Raw genomic sequence first — 23,373 nt, 5'->3', positions numbered from 1 at the left:
TCAGATTAATACTGCTTCAACTCGTGTGACAGGTTTTAGCAGCAAGATCTGGTCTGAGCGATAAGACCGTGTAATCACGTGCTCGCGCAATAATCTCACCGAGCTGTGGCAAGCAGGAAGAGAGTGGCTTATCTTGTCCCGCTCCTGGTATCCTGCTGGGTGAAAAATGGAAAATGCAGCTCGCGGGGGCAGAGGAGGACGTTAGAGAACCGCGTATTCGTCTCCATCGGGGTTCTGGAGGATGCGGAGAGTAACGTGTCCAAAGCCAGCAACAGCCCAGCGTGCAAAAGCCGAAATCCAGAGGGGTGGTAATCTAGGTTGAGGGACGTTTCGACAAAACCGGACTAGGCTAACCTACAGCTCAGGTTTTGTCCAGATATAACCTGGCTATTTCCAGGCTGGCAAGAAAACTCACTTTTCAAGCAAATATAACCAGGTTTTTACCTGAACGCCTAGATGGTGTTCCACCGACCTTTCACCAGCTTTACACCACAGAAATGTTCCCTGGAAATAGAGTTCATAGTCTGGCAGTAAGCAAAGCTCTAAAGTTTCTAAAAACATTTTGAATGATTATTTGAATATGAAGCACGTCGGAACTGAGTATTACATGTTTCAATGTAACTTAAAGAAATTGAATGTTTTTGTTGTTGCCAAGATTCCACTGTATTCCTATCATCCCATGACAGTAGGATCTGACATGCTACCGTTTCTGCTCTCAGAAGAAGAGAAGTATTACAACTTTCAGAATATACTGTGAGCCCAGTTAAAACCACAACACAATCAAACACACGGTTCAGTTGTTGGTGTTGTTTTAAGAACTGAGGTTTTTCCCAAGCTCCTGATAAACCCCCAAGGCTTTTGTGTAAACGCAGCAGAAGACGCTATGCATTTCAACACAGATTATTGCGGAACACATTACACAGTGGTGAAATTGTTTAACTTTTAAATCCTTTTTTATTGTCTAACTGGGATATCTATAGATGTCGGGGGAGTATTGTGTAAATATGACCAGCTGTTTAATTGATACCAGCAGGAAAAGGTTTACTTTCCTGCAGTACAGAACGCCATAATGTGCAAAAAATAGACAGTCATTGGCAAGGGGTTAGCACAGTGGGACAACTGCTCAGTTTTTATTCATATATATCTTCTGTGGTTTACTGACCTCCATGACACTTTAGAAAGGAAATTTTATGAAAACAGCAGAACCGTTCCAGTTATAGTGTTGTGCAAATGCCTTGATATGGGAAACACTGGTTTGCAATCGCCATCTAAGTGTAATGACTTGACATGGGTTCTGGAAATTAAAAAATTAAAAAATTAAAAAATTAAAAAAAACATTAGTCAGCTCTCAGCTGAATTAATTGGTGGTTTTCTCGTAATCTATCTAAAGGTCATTAACAGCGGCAGTTTGGAACAGCGGGACTGTACGTACACTTTAACAAATGAGCTAACAATTCCTGTGCCCTGACTGAAAATGCCCTTGTAGGTCATATGTCACAGCAGATATGCATGAATAAAACATTGTCTACAGAAACAGGCATCTTAACCCCTTGAGGGTAGCAATACCACCCCCCACCCCCTCCATTTGTTTTGGCTGAACATAGCAATGTCTTTATACTACGACGCAGCACAGTAGTAGCTAGTTAATTATTCATGAAAACCAATCACTGATGTCCCTTTGAATAAATGGAGAGGCTCTGGTGATTTATTTGTGTGAATCCTTTCTTCAGAGGTCCTTTGTGTGTACATTCTTGTCCTGTGAAAAAGTTACCTCCCTTTCAAATACAGTTGCAGCTCCATTGCCTCAGTCATGTGTATCTATCAAATTTGTCATCTGCCGAATTACATTTATTAATTTATTTTAAAAGTTATAAAACATAAATAAATGAATGGCAGAAGTGCAATTGGTTTCTTTGAGATTGGCATGTTTCCTGCTTTACATTACATTACATTACAGGCATTTAGCAGACACTCTTATCCAGAGCAACTTACACAACTTTTACATTGTATCAATTTATACAGCTGGATATATACACTGAAGTAATTACGGTTAAGTACCTTGCTCAAGGGTACAACGGCAGTGTCCTTACCCGGGAATCGAACCTGCAACCTTTCGGTTACAAGCCCAGTTCCTTACCCACTGTGCTACACTCCATCCTGCTGAAGTAGTAACAAAGGAAAGGAAGAGTAAACACAAGCTTTTTAAATGTTTTTTTTTCTTCTTATGGTGTTCACCATTCAGGTAATTTCTTGTGACCTGTCTCTGCGCTGTTGACTTTGCCCTGACCTCAGGTGTGCTTTAAGCCAAGGGTCCCAGCAGGGGCTGTGGCCTCTGGCACAGGCTCAGAATAAAGCTACACATCTCCTCAGGAAACGGGAAGAGAGTAGAAAACTGTGACCCAGCATTTGTACAACTCCAAACGGAAAGCGAACACTATGTAAACAGCCCCAGGACCGTGCTACCCAAAGCAGAAAGAAATAGAAGATTTCTTGAACTGTGCACGGCGGGAGCTCCCTTGAAATATCTTGTTCATGGGGTTCTTTGTGTGCTTTGAAATTGCAGTGCTGCTGTTGTGATTGGCTGTGATATGTCCGGAGGGTTTGGTATTTTTGTTAGTGTTATTGCTGGCAGCACTGTGATGAGGTGGTTTGGGAGCTTGAAAAAAATTAAAAGAAATTGGAGTTTGTAGGTTCAACTCATGGGTGGGGCACTGCTGTTGGAAGTGGTGCTTATCTGAATAGCTTCAGTCATATAAATACACTCAAATGGATGACAAACAATGAAGTGCAAGTCAAATGCTATGATGAGCAAATATACATGGCAAGACTCTTCTCCCCTTAGTTTTTGTGGTTACCTTATTTCACTGTTTTATTACTGTGTTTTATTATTGTATTGTATTGTTTTGTGACAAAGGAGTTTTTGTTAGCTGGAATTCCATTCGTAATTGTCATTCCATAATATTGGAGTTTTAATTTCAGCAATTGAAAATGAGCTCCTTTTCAATTTCATAATTTGGAGAAGATAATATTTGGTATTTAGATGTTATACTGCTCATTGATATATACAGTATTTTTACTTAAGTTTCTATGCTAATATGATTTCCATGCGGTTAATGTTACTTTATGTGAAAATTCAACTACTGCAGCAAATTTGAGCTGGAAAGTCAACAAAGGAATAAAAATTCCCTCTGGGTGTTCACTCCCATACAACTTCTTTCTTTCGGCTGGAGCTATTGGACATCAGTCTCAGAATGTATAGTCTAGGGACTGGTGTGGATAGGGATGGTTTAGTTGTGCGTCAAACCTCTGTTCTCTCCGCACAGTTTCCCAGTGAACCTGATTTTTGTATTTCTCAAGAGACGGCTTTCATCTGACAGCATATGATATTTTTCCTTTATATTTCCAAAGCCTGCTCGGCCTGCTATTCCTATATACTGCTATGAAGTGGGAAGTTGTAAACATTTTTTAAAAAATTTTCTTTTATGTTCCCTGAGTTTCCCGCGTGTGTATGAGGAATTCTGAACGCGGTACATTTACACTGCCTGGTCAGGCCACATTGTGCTTGAGCATAATTCTATTCAGGCCATCAGCCCCACAAAAAAGACTGGGGGAAAAGTGCTTGTGGTCCCTGCCTGTCCACAGTGACTTTTTTTTTTTAGCAACTAATGTCATACCAGATCCTATCCTACTCTTTTGTCGGGGGCATAACCTAAGGTGCTAAAGACAGTAGTTGAGGTTGAGATTAGTTCTCTTCTAAACACAGAAAACATCTGTCAAAAACATCTAAAGTAATCTTTAGATGTAAGCTGATTGAGTGAAAATAACTTTCACTGATCCATTGCCATTCAGGACATTTGCAACTTGGATCTTTGTTAAACAATTATGCATCTTTGGATAGATTGCAAGCTTAGAGTATAGCTAGCTAGTTAGTTTCTTTCAAATTTTTCACTGCTTTCTAAGTATGCATAAATAGTATGAGCATTAACATATGCATTAACTTGTTAACAATAATAATAATAATAATTATTATTATTATTAGTAGTAGTAGTAGTAGTTGTTGTTGTTGTTGCTGTAATAATAATATTGAAAAATGTTTTTGTTTTAAAGGTATTTTTGTGAACTCAGAACTGCGTCAGAAAAAACAAATTGTCACAGAACACATATTGTAAACCAAAAAAGACATAATGGTCTCTCTGTGAGTGGGTGGCTGTAAATTATTGAAATATGACTTGTGTTTGTTTTCAGTTTAAATGATGTGGAGGGAATGAATTGAGAAGAGTCAGAAACTTGACTATGCCCAGTAGACACAGTTTCAGTGGAAAAACACTCCATGAAAGCACTCCAGTCATGCAGAACATCATAACTACAACACACTTCATACTCTCACCTTTAGAAGAATGAATAAATACATGAAGCCTCGTAGACCCTGCAATTAACAGTCCATCACTTCAGCAGTGAATCATTTGCTCTTTTATGTTTGGGTTCAGAGAAAAATACCTGCAGAAAAAGATCAAATCTGTTGTCATGCTCGAATGCCAGAGTTCTAAAATAAGGCACAGGACAGGACACAAGACAAAAATCAGAAAAGAGCCTCTTTCATGTGCGAGCTACCAAATGATTTTTCCGTGGTAAGCGATTGATTTGCGACAGTGAGGGATCCTCTCCTTTAACAAGTAGCACTGCCGTTTGAGAGGAGAGGCTGTAAACATCTATCAGTGGCCCGTTGCATAACCAGAGCGAACCACGCAGACGGGGGGGTCCGTCAGTGGTGCTCAGGCCGCTTCGGTTCTGAGCAGAGATGACGGCAGGGTCGCAGAGGCCGCCGAACACAAGGCCAAGTAGACAGAGCTCGTTGGTTGCATAACCCACGGCCAGCCCTGACTGCTTGGTGTAATGGCACTGAAAGGACTGACAGGAAGCGCTCAGAGCCCTGCTGATCCTCACACTCAGAGTAGCACACTATCGCAACCCGTCCGCCTGCCTGAGAACACCAGGCCCTGCCTTTCAGACCATGACGGACTTTCTGGGTGCTCACACACGTTCAGCACAATGCTGGTTTGACCTTCTGCACTGATCAACACATTTACACTGACAGGGACTTTTTAGCCAAGCTGCACTTATTGATGGTTTGGACACTTTGGGCATGATAATGGCGATCTAGCACTTGTTTGCTATCAAATCCTAGCACTACAAAAAAGACTTATTTCCAACAAAAACTACTTTTTTTCTCCAGGTTTTAGTCAGTTAATTTCATCTATCACCCCAGTTGTCCCCAGTGTTACCTGTATTAACTGAATTACTACTTCTGCATTTGACATTTAAGTCAACATTTACACTGCCCAGTTCCGCCCGTGTGGCACAGGTCAGATATGTGAATGTGTAAACATGAAAAAAGCACATGGGATTGTATGTTTTCTGGTCCATTTTGGGATGATATAAATAGGCAAAAAATCTGAACTGGGCATCAAGACCTGTGATGCGAACATTGCCTTAGGAATTTTCCAAATCTAACATTTACAAACCGCTATTGTGGGCCATTAAACAATGCAACTGATTGAGTTTATCAGTCAAATAAATCCCATTACATGCATAACAAACCTCAATTTGCTTTTTATAAACAGGCTTTCAAATGCAGTACCATCCAAATGAAATCTACAGGCATGGAGAAATACTCTTAGAACAATGATGCTGTGTTTTATTAAGAGCATTTGTTCATTCACTATAGCACTTCTAGCACCTACAATGAAATAAAGTGCCTATCGTACGCTTTTTATAGAAAGTGTGCGGTACTGTACTGAGAGCTGAGAGGTGGGTGAGCAGAAGACTGGATTATATGAGTGAATTTCTAACAGTCCTCCCTCATGTTCCTGTGCTCGGAATATTCAGTGATTCTTCAGTTTTGATCAGACACGCCTAGCAAGAGCCTCTCCAGCCCAGAAACCACATACTGTGCCCCTGGCTTCTAACTGCATGAGACATGCCCCTGTGGAGAAGGTTAGCGCACAGGGTAGCATCTGATGGAGGTTTTTTTGTAGACTGCCAGCTAATATGATGCATCACTGAAGACCACAAAGGGGAAAGCAATGTGCCCTCCCTGTAGGAAATGCCATATTCAAAACAAGGAGAGCTACAAGTCAGGTCTTTATACAGTATGTATAAGTATATACAGTATGTACATTGTTTAAAATATGGATTTTAAGCACTGAACTGATTTAAATTTACATATTAGATTCCTATTGAGCATTTCCATTAATATTAATACAGTAGTATTGATAGTAATATGTCAAACATATGATGCCATTGCATGGTGCATTGGTGCATAATGATATTTAGCAGCTTCAGGATGGGTCTATTTCAATACTCCTGAGCAGGTTTGCTCCACGTATGTATTTTTGTGGAATCTGTGAAAGGATAGGCCTGTTAACCTGACTGAAAATTCCAATAAAATAGGGATAAAAATTGATTTCATAAATATCTGCCCCGTACCCAAATGAAATACGGAGCAGTTCTCTCCAGGAAAAAGATTTTAGTTTCCCACCAGGAACTTTTTCCATCTTGTGATTTTTATTTCCTCTTATAGTATTTTATCAATTAAATATTTATATTAAATTATTTTTATACCAGACCAATATATTATATTACCTTCCAATATATTACATTTGCTGAATAATCACAATGATGATAATGAAACCTGTGGCACACAAGAATATAAATAAATAAATAAATAAATAAAATTCTACTTTGTCGAAGATTGAATATTAGTATTAAAGATGGGTCAGTGATGAAAGACAATAAAACAGCAGTACAGTTTACAACAGCTACAGGACATCATTAGTTTCTGTAATATATGTGGTAAACGATGCATACTTAATATTGATAAATAAAAACACCAGGAGAGTGGTTTGTAAATGGCCACATAAAGGAACACAGTTTTCAATTTTCCGCATCTGATAATCTGCAGCTTTTTGAACTTAAAACACATTCAAAACATTTCAATTTTCTAGGCAAGTTCTAAATGTAATGCCATTTGAAAACATTTAATGCTTTTTATTTATTCTTGTTCAAAAACAAATCATTGTGAATGCTGAAGTTTTTGAAGTTGACTAACATCCTTTAATTGAAATCGATGTTCTCTGGAAATGAAAACCAGTGGAACTTTCATCTTTCATGACACTATTTCAATTACGCCAAAAAACCTGGTAAATTATGTGGAAAAACAACTAAATCCAGACCAATCGACTTTTAATACATTTAAAGATGCATTTTATTGTCACAGTCACTATCACTGGTTACTTTTATTTCAGGCTTGAAAACCCTTTTTCAGGATATCACCCTCACCCTCACCACCAGAGGATATCCAGGAAACACAAAAGTAAAAAATCCATCTTAATTACAGCCCCATGGGAGTCTGGTGGCCAAAAGAGATACCTTTATAGTTTTTTTTTGGTGATAAATGGGAACAGAGGTGTCTATAAATCTGCAGGCTTCATTATGGGTCCAGGGCTAAGTAATTAAATAAGCCGTTTGCCAGTTGGCAGGCCTGGGCATTCCTTCCTCAGGCAGAGCCACTTTGCCTAATATATCTTACTCACCAAGTGCCGGGGCGCTTAATTATGTCCTTTGTTGCTGTTAATTGGGTTTTTGTGGTTCCTGCCATTATCATTTACATTTCAAAACAAAATGGAGTCCGTGGGGGCAATCCTTTCTGTGTGACAACCAAAGATTAGATATTGATGACTTTTTTTTTTTTGTATACGTTTTCTTCAGCAACATATTGTGTGAACATACTTTCACACATATTGTATGGTCAGCATTAGTGGTTATGAAAGTGTATATGCAACTTTCAGTTTGTCAGGGCCTGATGCCAATTTTGAGCAAGGCTCAACAATATGTTCAGCTGTATTTTACTCTCTGCTATGAAATATGTGAACTGTAATGGATTGAGTATTCAAAAATGACATAATGAATTACGTATTGTGCGGTACATGTTTTACTTCAGCATCCTTAATATGTCTTGCTCAAGGGAGAGTGACTGTCCCCAGTCTATGACACAAATGAATACAGTGTGTTTCTTCATGTCATTCTTAATTAAGTTGACTCTTACTTCTGTAATCTTGAACAGATAATCGAGATGAGCATCATGCATAGATTACAATTTGTATATGTTGTCCTGGGGGTACTGTAGACTAGACTGTGGTAATGAGACCAAATTGTGGAGTTCCTGAAATATATAGAAATTGACAGGCCATTGTAATTACGAACTATTTCTTCAGCAACACAGACAAAGTCATGATGCACACAATCTTTATAATATATATTTTTTGATAATAAATACCTTTGAAAATACATTTCTTTTTCTTGATCGTAAAATTTTAGTTTTTTTGTCCTGAACCTACAGCATAGATAAGCATGTGACTGTTTTTAAAAAAAATACTACACAATAAAATAGCAGGGCTGTGGCAGGCCTATCTCAACATGGCAGCAGAAATCATCAGCTCTCTACTCCATTATCGCTGGCCGAGAATTGTCCTGCTAACACCGCCCATTACGGAAAATAGCCATGTGGCCGCATGACTCAGAGAACGATGCCCCAGGGAACCGGTCAGCTGACTGATCCGGTCCCCCCCAGCAGAAGGTTTTGAATGCACTGGCCCCCGGTTCATATCCACCATTTCCCCTTTCTTCTGCATGTCGGTTTCCCCTGCGCAGCACAAAGTGTCTCTTCCCACACTCCACCCCTCCCACGGGACCCCCTCCCTGCCAGTAGACACAACAAACCCACGTCATCACTTTCTGCTTTTGGGGTTGTGGCGCTCTTACCCTCCCTTGTTCATACCGCAGATGTTAAGGGGATATAAAATGCAAAATAATAATAATAATAATAATAATAATAATAATAATAATAATAAAACTCTTTAAAGACAGATGACAACATAAAGATATGATTGCCATTTTTCTTTTGATTTTTCCCCCCACAAATAAGATTCTGATATTTCTAAGGAATTGCAAAAAGGAACATTTATAATCTTCAAGAACTGTGCTTGGGCTTGGTTATTGTATTGTAAGTATTCCTTGTTCTCTCTTCTGAGGACCATGATTGCTTCCCTGCTCTTTAGTTCTCCATTAAAGTGGAAAAGCCATACTTTATGGTTAGAAGAGTCTCCATAAAACATGGAATTCCTGACCAATACAGGAATCCTCTTTTATTTAGTAAACATTGATTTGATTTATTTGATTTTTGATCCCCTAAAGGCCCGTTTCAACATCTTAAAATTTTTTTGGACAATAGAATTTTACAACAATTACTGTTTTGAAAATAAACAACTAGCCTGATACATGTGTTTTATATGCCCACAATTAGATGCTATACAATGGATCAACTTTCACAGGCTGAAAGGCAAATTATGCATCCATTACAAAAGGAAACTGAGTCATTAAAGCAATACATGCAGAGATCATTTCCATTGTTACATCATAATCCTTATATTCATGAAGCCACAATTCCATGCCAAATATGTAGTAGTTAAATTATGTAGACAGTAAACAGTAATTACTAGAATCCCAACATTAGAAACTAGCCAAACAATTCAAACAAGCTGTATCAACGGTACTTTACATCACCAGTCTACACAAGAGAATCAGACTTACCGTTCTGTGATCAAATGCTGGTCTTTCATTGGTCAATGTGCCAAAGATTGTGGGCTGAAAAACAGAATACATTATGAATATGACATCCTTGAAGATCACTGATCACTTCTTACTGTTGTGTCCTGTGTTTATTTTGCCCTTTTGAGTCAAAGTGGGACGCAGTCGTACCTTTCACCAAAGTTCAGTCAGTCAATTAACCGACCAAAACAAATGCATTAACTCACATTCCTGCTACTGAGTGCTCAGTAAAGACCTGATCATTTTGCAGTCAACCCTTCAAATCCATTTTAAGTCTTTGAGAAAGAATCAATCAAGTAACTGTCACGCTCTTTCGTCACAGCCACTGACCTAGCAAACCAGGCATCTTTTAAATTCTGCAACTACACTCACGGAATAGTTATGCACTGACAGGTGTCTAAACTGAGAGTAATGGACATGGTCTGAAGTTTATTTCAGTGCAGTCAGGCCATCACTCATTAAATTAATTAAAGTTGAAGCCTTGCATAAATGGCTAGTCAGCGGACTAAAGTGCTTTCATGGGCAAGCTTAACACAGAGCTCCCAGAACAATTTAACAACTGACAACGAAGACTCTCAGCATCTTATATGACATCACACACTGCAGTGGAAAGAAAAAGAAAACACTGGTTATATTCAGCTCTCTGAGATCAAAATTATTTAGCACCAGTTGGGTGTCATTATTTCAATAAACAAATAGGTTATTGTGATCTGACCTCCATCAACCCAGTTGCATCTGGGAGGGTTTCAACCGGATGTTTTCTCCTTTCTTGTTTCATGAAGGGGACCCTTCTGGTCAGTCATGCACCTGTAATATGCCTGTACCAGAAATTTTCATTCGCAGTCATCTTCTGGCCCAACTGCGGAGGCTTAGCTGGTGAATAGTGTATAGTGAAAGAAAATACAGAGGCCAAATGCTAACATCTAGAAGGAGCTGTGTGCTACTGTGCATCCTGCATGGAACAGATGGACACTTGCGATTGGACTTTGCAAACTGAGGAAGGCAATTTTTTAATTTTTTTGATTTCTGACTTGGATCCCGTTTTAATTGCATCACGTCTCATCAGTCTAAACCCTGTCGGCCCTGCATCCTCTCTGTCTGTGGCTAAAGACTTTGAAGATATTTTCTGACAAAAATGCCCTTGAGGCCTGTCTGAAATTTTAATCCTGCTGTACCTTTCTCTCCTTTCATGTGTAAGGGACTTTCTGTTCTCTCCACCCCTTCCCCCGCATGACCTCGTCCAGCCGTTCAGCCAAAGTGTGATGCTAGACCATTGCTAGCTGTACGAAAAGCTGTACAGTAGAATGAATATTTTAATAATCACTATGGCCATAGTGGTCTCACACAAACTCCGTTAGAGCTGAATTACCACTGGACGTTTTACTGTGTATGTATTTAAATTGAACGGATATGACACTGCCATTTTTATAGCTGTTCTCTGCATGGGAACTATATATTGACAACTGAATTTATTTGGTCTTTGGTGGGTGATAATGACAGTGCAGAAGCCACCATGCATACCAGCTATTCAGCAGAGCATTTGCCAGCTGTCTCAGTGGAAATATGTCATATGGCATAGACCAGAGGCCATTTATGTAATCTCTCTACCTTGAGTGACACTGGCAATAGTTATACACTTGCATAACACAAACAAAGAATCAGGAACCAGGGCAGAGCAGTGGTATTGACAAGCGTGTCAGCCATGGAGCTGGGCGTGTAGGCAGAGATGCTTGTGTAAAATCCCACTGCTCTGTGAGCTTGCATACTGATGTTCCATTATCCACTCTGTCTACGGTGACAGTAGGGACATGAATCTTTTGATGGTACAAGGAATCTGCCTTAACCAGTGTCATCACTCATTTAGGGCGACTTTGGTCATTGTAGAAGTATTCATCATCCTTTGCACATCAGCAGAACTAAAGGTAACGGGCATCAATCTGGCTCAAACTCAGCTGTGCTTGTGTAGAAAATGACTGACCCACCCCGCAGTGTTTAACATGCGGACAATCTTCTTAAGCATTATTACACAAGGAGGTTTGATCCATCAAACCTTAACAAGATCGCATGAGCATTTAAACATTCATTATGTTTTCGTCTATTGGATTTGGCACATATTCCATCTCACATATTTTTTTTTCATTTTGGGACATTCTACATGGACTAAAGACGAATCCAGCGAAGACAAAATGGAGAGCAGATAATATCCATTTACAGAATAAAAATTCTACCTAGGCTCAACAGAATAACTATGTGATACATTAGCCTAAACTAATTAAATTGCTAAATTTAACACCTGTGTATTTAGAGCCTTCGTTTGTACTGTATGGTAAATTGAGTGTCAACAACATTCAATACAACAGCATCTCTTAAAGCTGTAGAACAAACTCAATGAATGCCTATAGGTACAAATCAGACAAAATGCTTTGAGCTGTGTCTGTTAGATCATTAGGTGAAATTAACGAGATGCAATGATAAAATCAGATGGACATCTGAACGCAACAGAAAACAAAGAAGTCCCCAGACAGACTGCCTATTGGCTGTGGAAGATGAGATGAAATAGCTGAGGAGTCTTTGGTAGCCTACCCAAAAAGGATGTGCTTAGCAGTCAGTTGGTGCAACACGGTATGTTTGCAAGCATTGCACAACTTACTGTACAGTTTCTGTATTATGCACCAGTATCAATTATATAGAAAGACATTTATGAAAAAGTGCAGTCTTTTATGGTTCAGTCAGCTGTATTATTAATTAACAAATAGTCAAATACTAGCAAACCATTTTTGTCAGTCACTTTACAGAGCCTGTTTATTGGTGCATTAAGAAATTGCTTTAAGATCTATATCACCCATTTGGGGAATTGTACGCCACCTGAAAAACTTACACTGCAGAATACGTCTTTAGAATATCACAACTGACAAATGTGTTCAATAGCCTTATTGGGGCTACTAAATGAAACAGCAGCTGCAGCCTGGATAACTGCAGTGTATGTTAAGCAAGTGAATGCATCCCATAGGTGCTTTGGAGAAGTGTGTGGGTTCTTCCAGAACCACAGAAAAGGGATGGATGCACTTGCCCTTTCACCCCCTTTTCGTTCTGTCTGATTGCACAGAAGCTGTACGTCAGTCCACAGTCAAATAACGGAGAAAACTTAATTAACTGAAAGTCAGTGGTGTTACTCCAGGAGTTACTTGCGTTCTGCTTCTTTGTTTTGCAGTGTGATCTTTGTTTCCCTGAAGATGCTATACTCAAGGGTGTCATTCTGCAGTAGTGAGCCCATCTATAGGTCAAAGCTAATGCTGTAACAACCATTACAGCAATGAGCAACGCTTCTGTCGCACATTAAGCTACATTCAATACATACAATGAAGGCTGAAGATGGATTGCTTTGATAACATTATTGTGAAAGCTAAGGCTCTGCAATACCGATGGCAGGACATCTGCTTTCTGGCTATGCTGAGGAAGGTGATATCAAACAGGTTTAATTCTGCCATTGTTTCACTGTCATAATGTCATAATAAAGTCTTCAAAGGGGAAAATACAAGGGCATGAAAAAGGGTATCCTGTGACTCAAAGTGCTGATGGATAACTCAAGCACAACAAGTCCTCTCTCAAAATATGGCAGAGGACACCTCAGATGTGTGGCTTGGACAGGTTTCCAATAGACTGTCTGTGTGTGTTTTTTCTTCTATTGATTTCTGTCAGCAAGTACACATGGAGGGAGTACATGTTGAGGATCTATTTATATATTGCACCTTTCCACATGACCAAGTAACTAGACAATACAAGTTACAGAAATCACACAGTTGGATGACATTTCTATTTTATCTCAAAAGATGGAATTCCACATGCCATGCACCATTAAAAAGAAACTACAAGCATTGTAACAACTGGAAAGTGCAACCAGCAGGAGAAATGTACATTGCACATGTAAAAAGTCAGGAGTTAATGGCTTATTATACACTCCTAAGACACCAAAATACATACCCTGATAGTAATCTCTCTTCTGTGTTTCCCTCATGTACGGTACTTCTGTGACATACACACAAGCACTGTATCATCAACAGAGGACTACTTCTCACTAAATGTCTTAACTTTTACAGCTGCATTGGACACAAAAGTAACTTAAAAGAGGTATGTAAAATTGATAAAGGAGTGCATATTGCCTTTCTGACCCAATAAAACAAGACAGTTTTGTCCAGTATAAGTTTCGTATTTTTAGCAATGACTTGAGCTGGGCCTTGATTTACTTTGTCTGCTTCCTGAAATTTTGTGTGAGAGTAGCTTTTTCTAAGCTTTCTCGAACTAGTGCAATAAAGTTATTGATGTTTACTACCGCCAGCCTATCTTGGGCCTTTACAATTATTTTCTACAGCACACACCACAGTTCTCTTGTATCTTGCACACCATACTCATGTGGTCTAAAAGTTACAATACTTTGAATACCGGTTTAAGGTTTACCTCAGTAACCTTAAAAAGCAGAACAGAACCTTGTGCATGTAGTGCATATAGAGTGCCAGCATATGTGGGTAAAACGGCTTCCTTTGTTAGCCACAGCTTGGAGGCTGTGCATGAGAACTTGTGACGACCTCCGTCAAGTGCGTGAAGCCTGTGAGGCCCAGGCTCCTATGGATGAAGAGAATTGGAAACCGGAGAGATGAAAGAGCGGTCTGAAAATTCAGAGATGAACCATGCTGGTAGACGTGCGAGGGATCAGAGCTTTGTCCCCTGATTTATGCAGGGGTGCACGGTGTGTGGTATTCTCTGGGTTCCATTGTTAAAGGGGAAGGAGCACTGTCTATTGAAGGTCGAGGGCTTTTTTGTTCAAGCGTTCAACATCTTTCAAAGGACACAAAAAAACCGACAGGACATTGTATGTTGTGAAACGCTGTGCTTTCATGTTCCAGAGTTGAATTTTTCAGTTATTTTTGGTTAATGTTGGTTAATATTTTCAGGTTAATATTCACAGAGATTTAGAATCCCATCATTATTTCACAGAAGGAGAAATGACTGTTATTTAATGGCTTTATGTTCTTTTACATACATTGTGCATTCATTCATGGTCAGTTTTTATGAGTAAACATTGTTCCTTTTCCATAATTAGCATAATTACACAACAACATCAACAACAACCACCATATAAAAAGAAACTATTTTATTTCTAGTGTGATGCAACAGTAATATTACAAGTGGGAAACAAAGGATTTTTAAAAAACTAAAAAATGTTTAACATACCCGCTGCTTGGAAACAAGTCTGAGACCCATGTGGGGCTGGCTTCTGGACTGCAGGGAGAATAAGAGAGAATTAAACATTAGGTTACACAAGCCATTACTATTTAAAAGCATTTCATTATATTTTATATATGCAAATTAAACGTGACTTTACTGATTAGTGTGCATCTGAGCAGCTCATTTTGCACGGCTATGGTTTTCTGGCCATCTACAGTACAGTATAAAACTGCAACGAATGTGATCTCTATTCCAAATGTAATCTCACAAACTTTCTGTTTCTCGACCAGTTTAGCCAGCTATTTTAAGCATTTGTTCACGGGGAAACCAGTGAAACCGCGCCATTTTAACCGTCTGACTCCCATCCTGCGCTCCGGTCACACGGAGCCAGAGTCGACCATTCGGCAGCACGTCGGCTTCCGCTTCTGGGGAGTGGCCGACACTGACAGCTGACGAACGACAGAGGTGGTGCCGTGTGCGCCACGAGCGGGGCCATTTATCACACCTGCGTGACAAATCTCTGGCCTGCCGCGCGAAAACAAACGGCGCTCTGCCCCCTCGCCCAGCAGGGGACTACAAACAGGGAATTAAGGGTCCTGCAGCTGAGTCTATTTCACACCAGCTGCATCAACATGGCAACCCCCCCCTACTGAGGAAATGCAGGTTACTGAGTCAGGGTCTGCTGACACCCACCAGGGCAGGGTACTGCTAATTTACATCCCAGCCTCAGAGCCAGCTGTGTTTAGGTGTAGGCCACATGGCTGCTGGCGAAAATGAGCGGTAATTCACATGACTAATTTCTCAATTAAAGCTTTCATCATTCTGGATATTGCGTATCTCCAACACTGATAAAATATACAAATTTACAATGACTTTAAAGACTCATTGTAATAGCAGCTATTCCCACAGTTAACCAAGGGTTTTAAACAAAAATCTGTCACTTTTCATTGTCCCCTAACACATTATGTAGTCTACTTTATCACAAGTGCCAGTTCGCTAAAGAAAAACAGCAATAGGATTTAAGCTATTTAAAAAACTAAGTGCATTGCTTCCATATGGCAAAGCTATTTCAAAAACTAAATTCATTTCTTCCTTATGGCATGTAAGAGAATGTGTAGCAGAACACCTCCAGAAGAAAGTGATCGAGCAGGAAGAAAACCTCAGATCTGAGAGGAAGCAGTAAACAGGGAGGACCAGTGGCGGGGGGAGGGGGGCTTGGCATACTCTAATAATATTCAATCCCAGAGCAATGCAAGTAAAAGCACTTGCCCTTGGCTACTGGTCACTAATGTGCCAGGATTGTGGAACTGGTGGGTGGGGAACTTTTGCTAATGCTCTAACCTCTCCTTTAATTAGATGACCATACTGAAAACCAATCTGAGAATGGAGAGGGGAGGGGGGCGAGAGGGGGGGGCAAACTAAGGACACATTGGCTCAAGGAGTGCATTCAAAAATTCTGATAATGGCTTGTGGTGTCCATTTTTATATAATTTTCAGAGGAGTGTTCCATGCAGACTTGTGCCCTTTATATAGAAACATTTAATGTTACAGAATGCTAAATTAAAAACTAATATTAAATATTACATTAAAAAACTAATTTTTTTTTCATCTTTAAAAAGTGACATGAGTATGAAGCAGTTATTGTACATTACATTCATGGAATTAATACACCCTTATGCTCTTGCTTTGCATCTGGTTGTGTCACAAGCAGTCTTACTCATTAATGTTTGAATAGGATCTTGCTCTGTGCTCCTGTGCCTGGTGTTCAGATGGTTAATGCAAAAGGTGTCTCTTCTGTGGGCTTATGGGCTCAGTCCAGGTGTTAGGTTATTCATTATGTTCACTTTGAGGGCGTTTGGTAACACCCAAGAGGGTGTTTAGGGTGAGATGGCAACCTGGCGAGTCAATTGTTTTTAAGGATGCACATGCGCAGATCTCTGCTGGACTATTATGGACAACACAGGGTGAAATCCTGACAAATGTTTCATTTTAAGAGACCATTAAAGCTGGCAAAGCTAAGGAGCATGGGAAATCAAGTAGAAGCACACCTTTGCTCTCCTTTGACCTATGTTGTGATAGTGCTAGTGTAAGTGATATGTGTTTCGTGTGGTTTCTTCTTGTGCATAATTAATTTCCACAATGGTCTTCATGCTTTACCTCAATAAAGTATTATCTGACTGAGGAATAACAGATTCGCTGATATTGCTGATGGATGAAGGACGAGGCATCGTGTTGCCATGGTAGCAGAAGTCTGTGCAATGTATTCTATACGGACTGAGGAGCTTCAGAAAGCCAGCATCATTACCTCAGCTGGCCCTGAGTCCATGTGCCTTTCAAAAGTTCAGAATCTGAAGTACATACTATTACAACTGCCCTAAATGGAAGTCCAAACTGCTAAACCGTTAGCTGATTCCACTATGACATATACATCATTACATGCACTGTTTAGCTCACACTTTCACCTAGAGCACCTAATATTCTTGACAATTACATTTACTTTACATAACACAGAGATGTAATTCATGGGATCAATTCAGGCCTGCAATCTTTACTAAACGCAAAATGGACATGCCCTTCTCAGGAATCTGAAAGCGTTTGTTTACAAGTGCAGCTCTTTAAGCCTGTCTTCATGTGACGTGGCAGGTTTGTGTTAGCCCTGGGTACGAGCTGACAGGGGGGAGAACTGCCCTGGGTCCCAGCACTGTACTCTCAGTCTGCACAAGCCTGCTCCCAGCACCTCAAACCCAGCATTACACAAACGTCACAATGGTTAAAATGGGAGAAAAGTATATACATTATAAAGTACTACAGACTGGGCATTCTCTTCAGTATCATCTTTTGCAGGCAATTATCCTCTAAACATTTCCTTTTGAAATGCCACTTCAGCAGGAATAATGAGGTTGCAATTTTCCTGCGTCTTTGCTTTGTTTTCATGAAATGGGCCTCTATGGTAACCATTATTCAGATATTGTCATCTCCCTGCATGGGTCATGTTGTTAATGAGGAACTGATGCTTCCATCACACATTTCTTTCAGATAAATAAGTCATTTTCACGCTTTTGGCTGACTGTGGAGAGGAGTGGGGTGTGACTGTATTACATTATTAGAAAAAAAACAAAAACAAAACAATCCTTTGAGAAAGAGGTCATCTAGTTTCATATTATTTCTACAACCCAGGAGTTTCTCAATTTGAAAATTTGGTTGTCATAAGCAATGAATGTTTAATGTTGTGAGGCATTGCATTAACAAGCACGATTCATTCATTGTGCTGAGTGTCTTGAAATTAAGAACATATCAACTGAAAACAGCCGCAGACACCAGGGGCGTAATGGTGACTTTTTTTCTTTCATCAAAGCAATGATGGCCTAATTTAAGAACCATTTAAAGCATCGTGGCATGCATTTGTCTTTGTTGTCAGCAATTATAGTAGAGACTTTCACTCAGCTTGGAGTGAAAAATCACTCAAAACTCAGCCATCCCCACTTTACCCCTCATTTTTCTGACAATGCTTGTGGGTTAAATGAACAGTGATTACAGCAGCGGTATTCACTGAACAGCATTTAATTTAGCAGAACCCAACCTTGCATGAAGATTCATTTATCAATGGATATGCCTTAGTTTTGTGTATGTTTCCGCCCTCTAGTGGTTAATAAACAAATAGCAATTTCTGCATTGGCCTGGGATGTAATGAGATAAGAGAACCAGAGCTGTCAAGACAAAATGAAACCATTTAATGTGACAGATGGGCACAGCCCAACAGATTATCATAAACCAAAATAGCCCATGCACCCCTATGCACAAATAATAAATGCTAAAAAAAGGGCCACAATGGAAATAAGCCTTAGGGTTTTATTGTGTTTTTATCCTTCTGATGATTTCTGTATCTGTGGCATCTCTGGCTAGAGGGGCCACTTGTATTTTAATGATCAATAAAGAATTTCAATCAATCAACAGGTATTTGCCCACTGACTGCCACTCGTGCTTCTTGATTGGCTGAATCAAATTCAAATTCAAATTCCTACAGCCAATTACAGCCCAGCAGCCTGTGTAAAAACCCACCTGGCGGCCCACCTGTCAGCCATCTTTTCCATTGATTTGTGTGAGTTTGTGCCTGGTCTAGCGCTTATTATTTGTGCATAGGGGTGCATGGGCTATTTTGATTTATGTCACATTTTCACCTGTTGTGTTTTTTTTATTTTGTGTTAAGTTTGATTTAATTTTAAGATGGTCCTGGTTTTGTTTTATTGTTTTGGCTTTAAAGGGAAGTAACATAAGTTAAAAGTGACATGGTAGGCCAGTGGTTATGTACTATTCACTGGTTGGATGCTGCTGTGCTCAAGACTTGTGTGTGGAGATTGTTGCTTATGCTTGGTGAGAGTTGTTGACAAGAAGTGAAAATTATTTTTTAAGTTTGCATCTCTGGTTTTTTATTCCTGTGAGGAATTTGTGGTGATTTTGATATCATTTTCTTCTGTTTTATGGCTGCGTTGCTGCTGTGCTGTTCAGAAGCGTTTGCTACTGACTGGACATTGCTGCTGTCTTTGCATTTTCTGGACTGATTATGTAGCGATCTGATTGTGATGTTGTGAATTAATTGTAGGTGTATAGATTTTAGCTGTGTTGTTGCCGAAGCCCTGGTACTGACTTGAGTTAGTAGCATTTGAGAGAGTAGTTTAAGTGAGGCGCTAGAAGCAATGCTGCTGCTGCAGCTGCACAGGTGTTGGTGGTGGGTTGTAGGTGGATCTGCCAGAAGACATCAAAGGTAAGGAGCTGGTTATGTACTCTCACTGGTGGAATGCCCCTGTGCTGAAGTGCTGTGTTTTTTTTCTTTTGGCTTTTTGGAGATTGTTGCTTGCTAGAGTAGGAAGTTCTGGTGCTGATTTGAGAGTTAGTAGCATTTGAGAAACTACCCTCTAAGTGAGGAGCTAGAAGCAATGCTGCTGCTGCAGCTGCACAGGTGTTGGTGGTGGGTTGTAGGTGGATCTGCCAGAAGACATCAAAGGTAAGGAGCTGGTTATGTACTTTCACTGGTGGAATGCCCCTGTGCTGAAGTGCTGTGTTTTTTTTAATTTTTTTAAATATTATATTTAATTAGGGCAAAATGTGTAGATTATTTCGATTTCCATTTTGGTTTTGTCATTGTTTTTCTGGACCGATTATGGTGTTGTGAATTAATTGTAGATGTAGAGATCTTAGCTGTGTGTTGCTGATTTGAGTTGGTAGCATTTGAGAAACTACCCTCTAAGTGAGAAGCTAGAAGCAATACTGCTGCTGCAGCTGCACAGGTGTTGGTGGTGGGTTGTAGGTGGATCTGCCAGAAGACATCAAAGGTAAGGAGCTGGTTATGTACTCTCACTGGTGGAATGCCCCTGTGCTGATGTGCTGTGATTTTTCTTTTGGCTTTTTGGAGATTGTTGCTTATGCTACAGTAGGTGAGAATTGTCATTGAGGAGTGAAGATTAAACATTTTGCCCTAATTAAAAATATAGATCATTTTGATTTCCATTTTGGTGCTGTCATTGGTTCTTCTCGACTGATTATGCTGTGATATAATAATATTATGATGTGAATCAACTGTAGGTGTAGAGAACTTAGTTGTGTGTTGCTGAAAGTTCTGGGACTGATTTGAGTTAGTAGCATTTGAGAAACTACCCTCTACGTGAGGAGCTAGTCAATGCTACTACTGCTGCACAGTTGGTGTTGGTGGTGGGTTGTAGGTGGATCTGCCAGAAGACATCAAAGGTAAGGAGCTGGTTATGTACTTTCACTGGTGGAATGCCACTGTGCTGAAGTGCCGTGTTTTTTCTTTTGGCTTTTTGGAGATTGTTGCTTATGCTACAGTAGGAAGTTCTGGTGCTAATTTGAGAGTTAGAGAGTAGTTTCTCAAATGCTACTAAGTGAGGAGCTAGAAGCAATGCTGCTGCTGCAGCTGCACAGGTGGTGTTGGTGGTGGGTTGTAGGTGGATCTGCCAGAAGACATCAAAGGTAAGGAGCTGGTTATGTACTTTCACTGGTGGAATACTGAAGTGCTGTGTTTTTTCTTTTGGTTTTTTTGGAGATTGTTGCTTATGCTACACTAGATGAGAATTGTTGAGCAGTGAAGATTATATTTTAAATTACGGGGAAAATGTGTAGATTATTTTTATTTCCATTTGGGTGCTGTCACTTTTTCCGGACTGATTTTGCTGTGATATGTGGATTAATTGTAGGTGTAGAGATCTTAGCTGTGTGTTGCTGATTTGAGTTGGTGGCATTTGAGAGTAGGTCAGGTGAGAAGCTAGAAGCAGTGCTGCTGCACTTTTGGTGGTGGGTTGTAGGTTGCCAGAAGACGTCAAAGGTACGGGCATGCTTATAATTATTTCAAAGCTGGTTTTTGCTACTAGTTTTCAAATGTGTTGATGCTTTTATTTTTTATTTTTTTGATGCTGTGATTTTTGATGGATAACTGATGCTACAGTGATGTCTGTTTCATGGTCTTAAAGGAATATAGGAACTTGGAATTCATTAGAATGGTTTCAGATTTGAGTGAAGGGCTTTGGTTGCTTTTTTGTGCTGGTATGTGGTTTTTAGTGACGTGTTGGAAAAATGTTCCTGGCAGAGTCGTTTGTAGATGCTTGCAGATTTTAGCTTTGAGCTTAGAAGGGCTCGGCGGTTATCTGCGTTGCAGATTAAATTATTGTCTGTAGTAAATGTGTAAAATAGGATTTTTGAGTGGTCTGACTGGCTTACTGATTGAGGTTCAGAGTTTGCTTACACTATGGACACCATAGCCATATGTGCCCTGAGATGGATAGTGGCGACATGGTTCAGGAGGTAAGAGCGGATGTCTGGCAATCGCAGGGTTGCTGGTTCGATCCCCTGCCCTGGGCGTGTCGAAGTGTCCCTGAGCAAGACACCTAACCCCTAATTGCTCCCAACGAGGTGTGTGTGTGTGTGTCTGTCTTTGGGTGTCTGTCTTTGGGTGTCTGTCTTTGGGTGTCTGTCTTTGGGTGTCTGTCTTTGGGTGTCTGTCTTTGGGTGTCTGTCTTTGGGTGTCTGTCTTTGGGTGTCTGTCTTTGGGTGTCTGTCTTTGGGTGTCTGTCTTTGGGTGTCTGTCTTTGGGTGTCTGTCTTTGGGTGTCTGTCTTTGTGTCTTTGTCTGTGTGTCTTTGTGTCTTTTTGTGTGTGTCTTTGTCTGTGTGTCTTTGTGTCTTTTTGTGTGTGTCTTTGTCTGTGTGTCTTTGTGTCTTTCTGTGTGTGTGTGTGTGTGTGTCTTTGTGTCTTTCTGTGTGTGTGTGTGCGTGTGTGTGTGTGTGTGTGTGTCTGTATGTCTTTATACAAAGACACAAGCGCTATAAATGCAGTCCATTTACCATAGGTGCACCTTTAGCCCAATTCATGCTGGGATATGCTCCAGTCAGCTCCCTCCCATCACTGCCCTCTGGTGAGAGAATGTGAGTATGAAGAGAATGAGACGGAAGTAGACAAGCTGAGTGGGAGAAATCCTTCCACTGGAGCTGACCATATCATGGAATTGGTCTGATGAAGATGATGAAAATAAGCTGCTGATATGCTATTCACTTGTGGAAGAGATGCTTGAGTGGATGCAGATGGAGGAGAAGAGCTTTGTTATCCTGCTGTAGAAGTGTCATGTTTTTCGGGTGAACATGACCAAGACGGATCATCGCGCTGTAGAACTAGGCATGGCCTGGCTTGATGCAGAGGTTGGCTTGCACTACATTGAAGGTTTGGACCAGGATCTCGTCAAGGTAGACACTGCAGGCTGTTGCTGGAATGTCCTGAAGTATCTTTTCCATCAGCTATTTGAACATTGCGGGGCTGTCTTGGGATGAGCCGGTGCCAGGAAAGGATCCTGCCAATACCCGCTATGGGGGTTGAGTGAGCTGAACTAGTTAGCACCTGCTTTGCTGTCCAGGATGTAGTCAATGCTGGGAAGAGGCTACAAAGCTTTGCAAGTCACTGTGTTCAATTGCCTTTTGTCCACACAGAATTTGAGGGAGATTTTTCTTCCACACCAGCACTGTTGGACTCTCAGCGACTCTTGGATGGGCAGATCATGGCTGCTGCTAACCTCTCCCAGACCATAGCCTCCACTTCTTCCCCGCCCTGGGTCTCGCATTAAGACTGGAAAGACTTTGTTCTCCCGAAGGGGCTTAACAAGCTTGGAGAAGACTGTGCTGACAGCACCAGGCCTTGGGTCTCAGGAACACCACCTTTCTCCATTTTCTGCATCTAGTCATCTGAGTGATTTCTTGTCCTTTTCAGTCATTGTGTCACAGGGTGAGCAGTTGAACCACCTCCCAAGGCTCCTGACTGGCTTCTCTGTTTGTGCTGGAATCTGCTCTCCATCCACTTTGAATCAAGTGATTGTCATCCACCTTGTCCTTGCGTCTCTTCAGTACCAGCGTCCTTGAATCGCTGGGTCTGAAGCTCATCCTTGCTTAGGCAATGGATCTGTCCAGGTCTTCAGACACTCATTTCTCCT

At 40.5% G+C, this 23,373-nt stretch overlaps 1 protein-coding gene across 2 annotated transcripts in view; it reads right to left on the bottom strand.

Moving 5' to 3' along the window:
• The window catches only part of LOC118213356 (ras-GEF domain-containing family member 1B-A-like), an 82,206-nt gene that overhangs the window by 40,107 nt on the left and 18,726 nt on the right, over window positions 1–23,373 (bottom strand). For both annotated transcript variants that reach the window (XM_035392269.1, XM_035392268.1), the window contains exons 2-3: window positions 14,896–14,943; window positions 9,649–9,702 (exon numbers count right to left, since the gene is read on the bottom strand). In XM_035392269.1, coding sequence (XP_035248160.1) covers window positions 9,649–9,702; window positions 14,896–14,943 — 102 coding nt within the window. The remainder of the gene's footprint in view (window positions 1–9,648; window positions 9,703–14,895; window positions 14,944–23,373) is intronic.

Source organism: Anguilla anguilla, chromosome 14 (genome assembly GCF_013347855.1).
Source record: "Anguilla anguilla isolate fAngAng1 chromosome 14, fAngAng1.pri, whole genome shotgun sequence".
NCBI classification, from domain to species: domain Eukaryota; kingdom Metazoa; phylum Chordata; class Actinopteri; order Anguilliformes; family Anguillidae; genus Anguilla; species Anguilla anguilla.
This window is presented reverse-complemented; position numbering and strand designations above follow the sequence as displayed.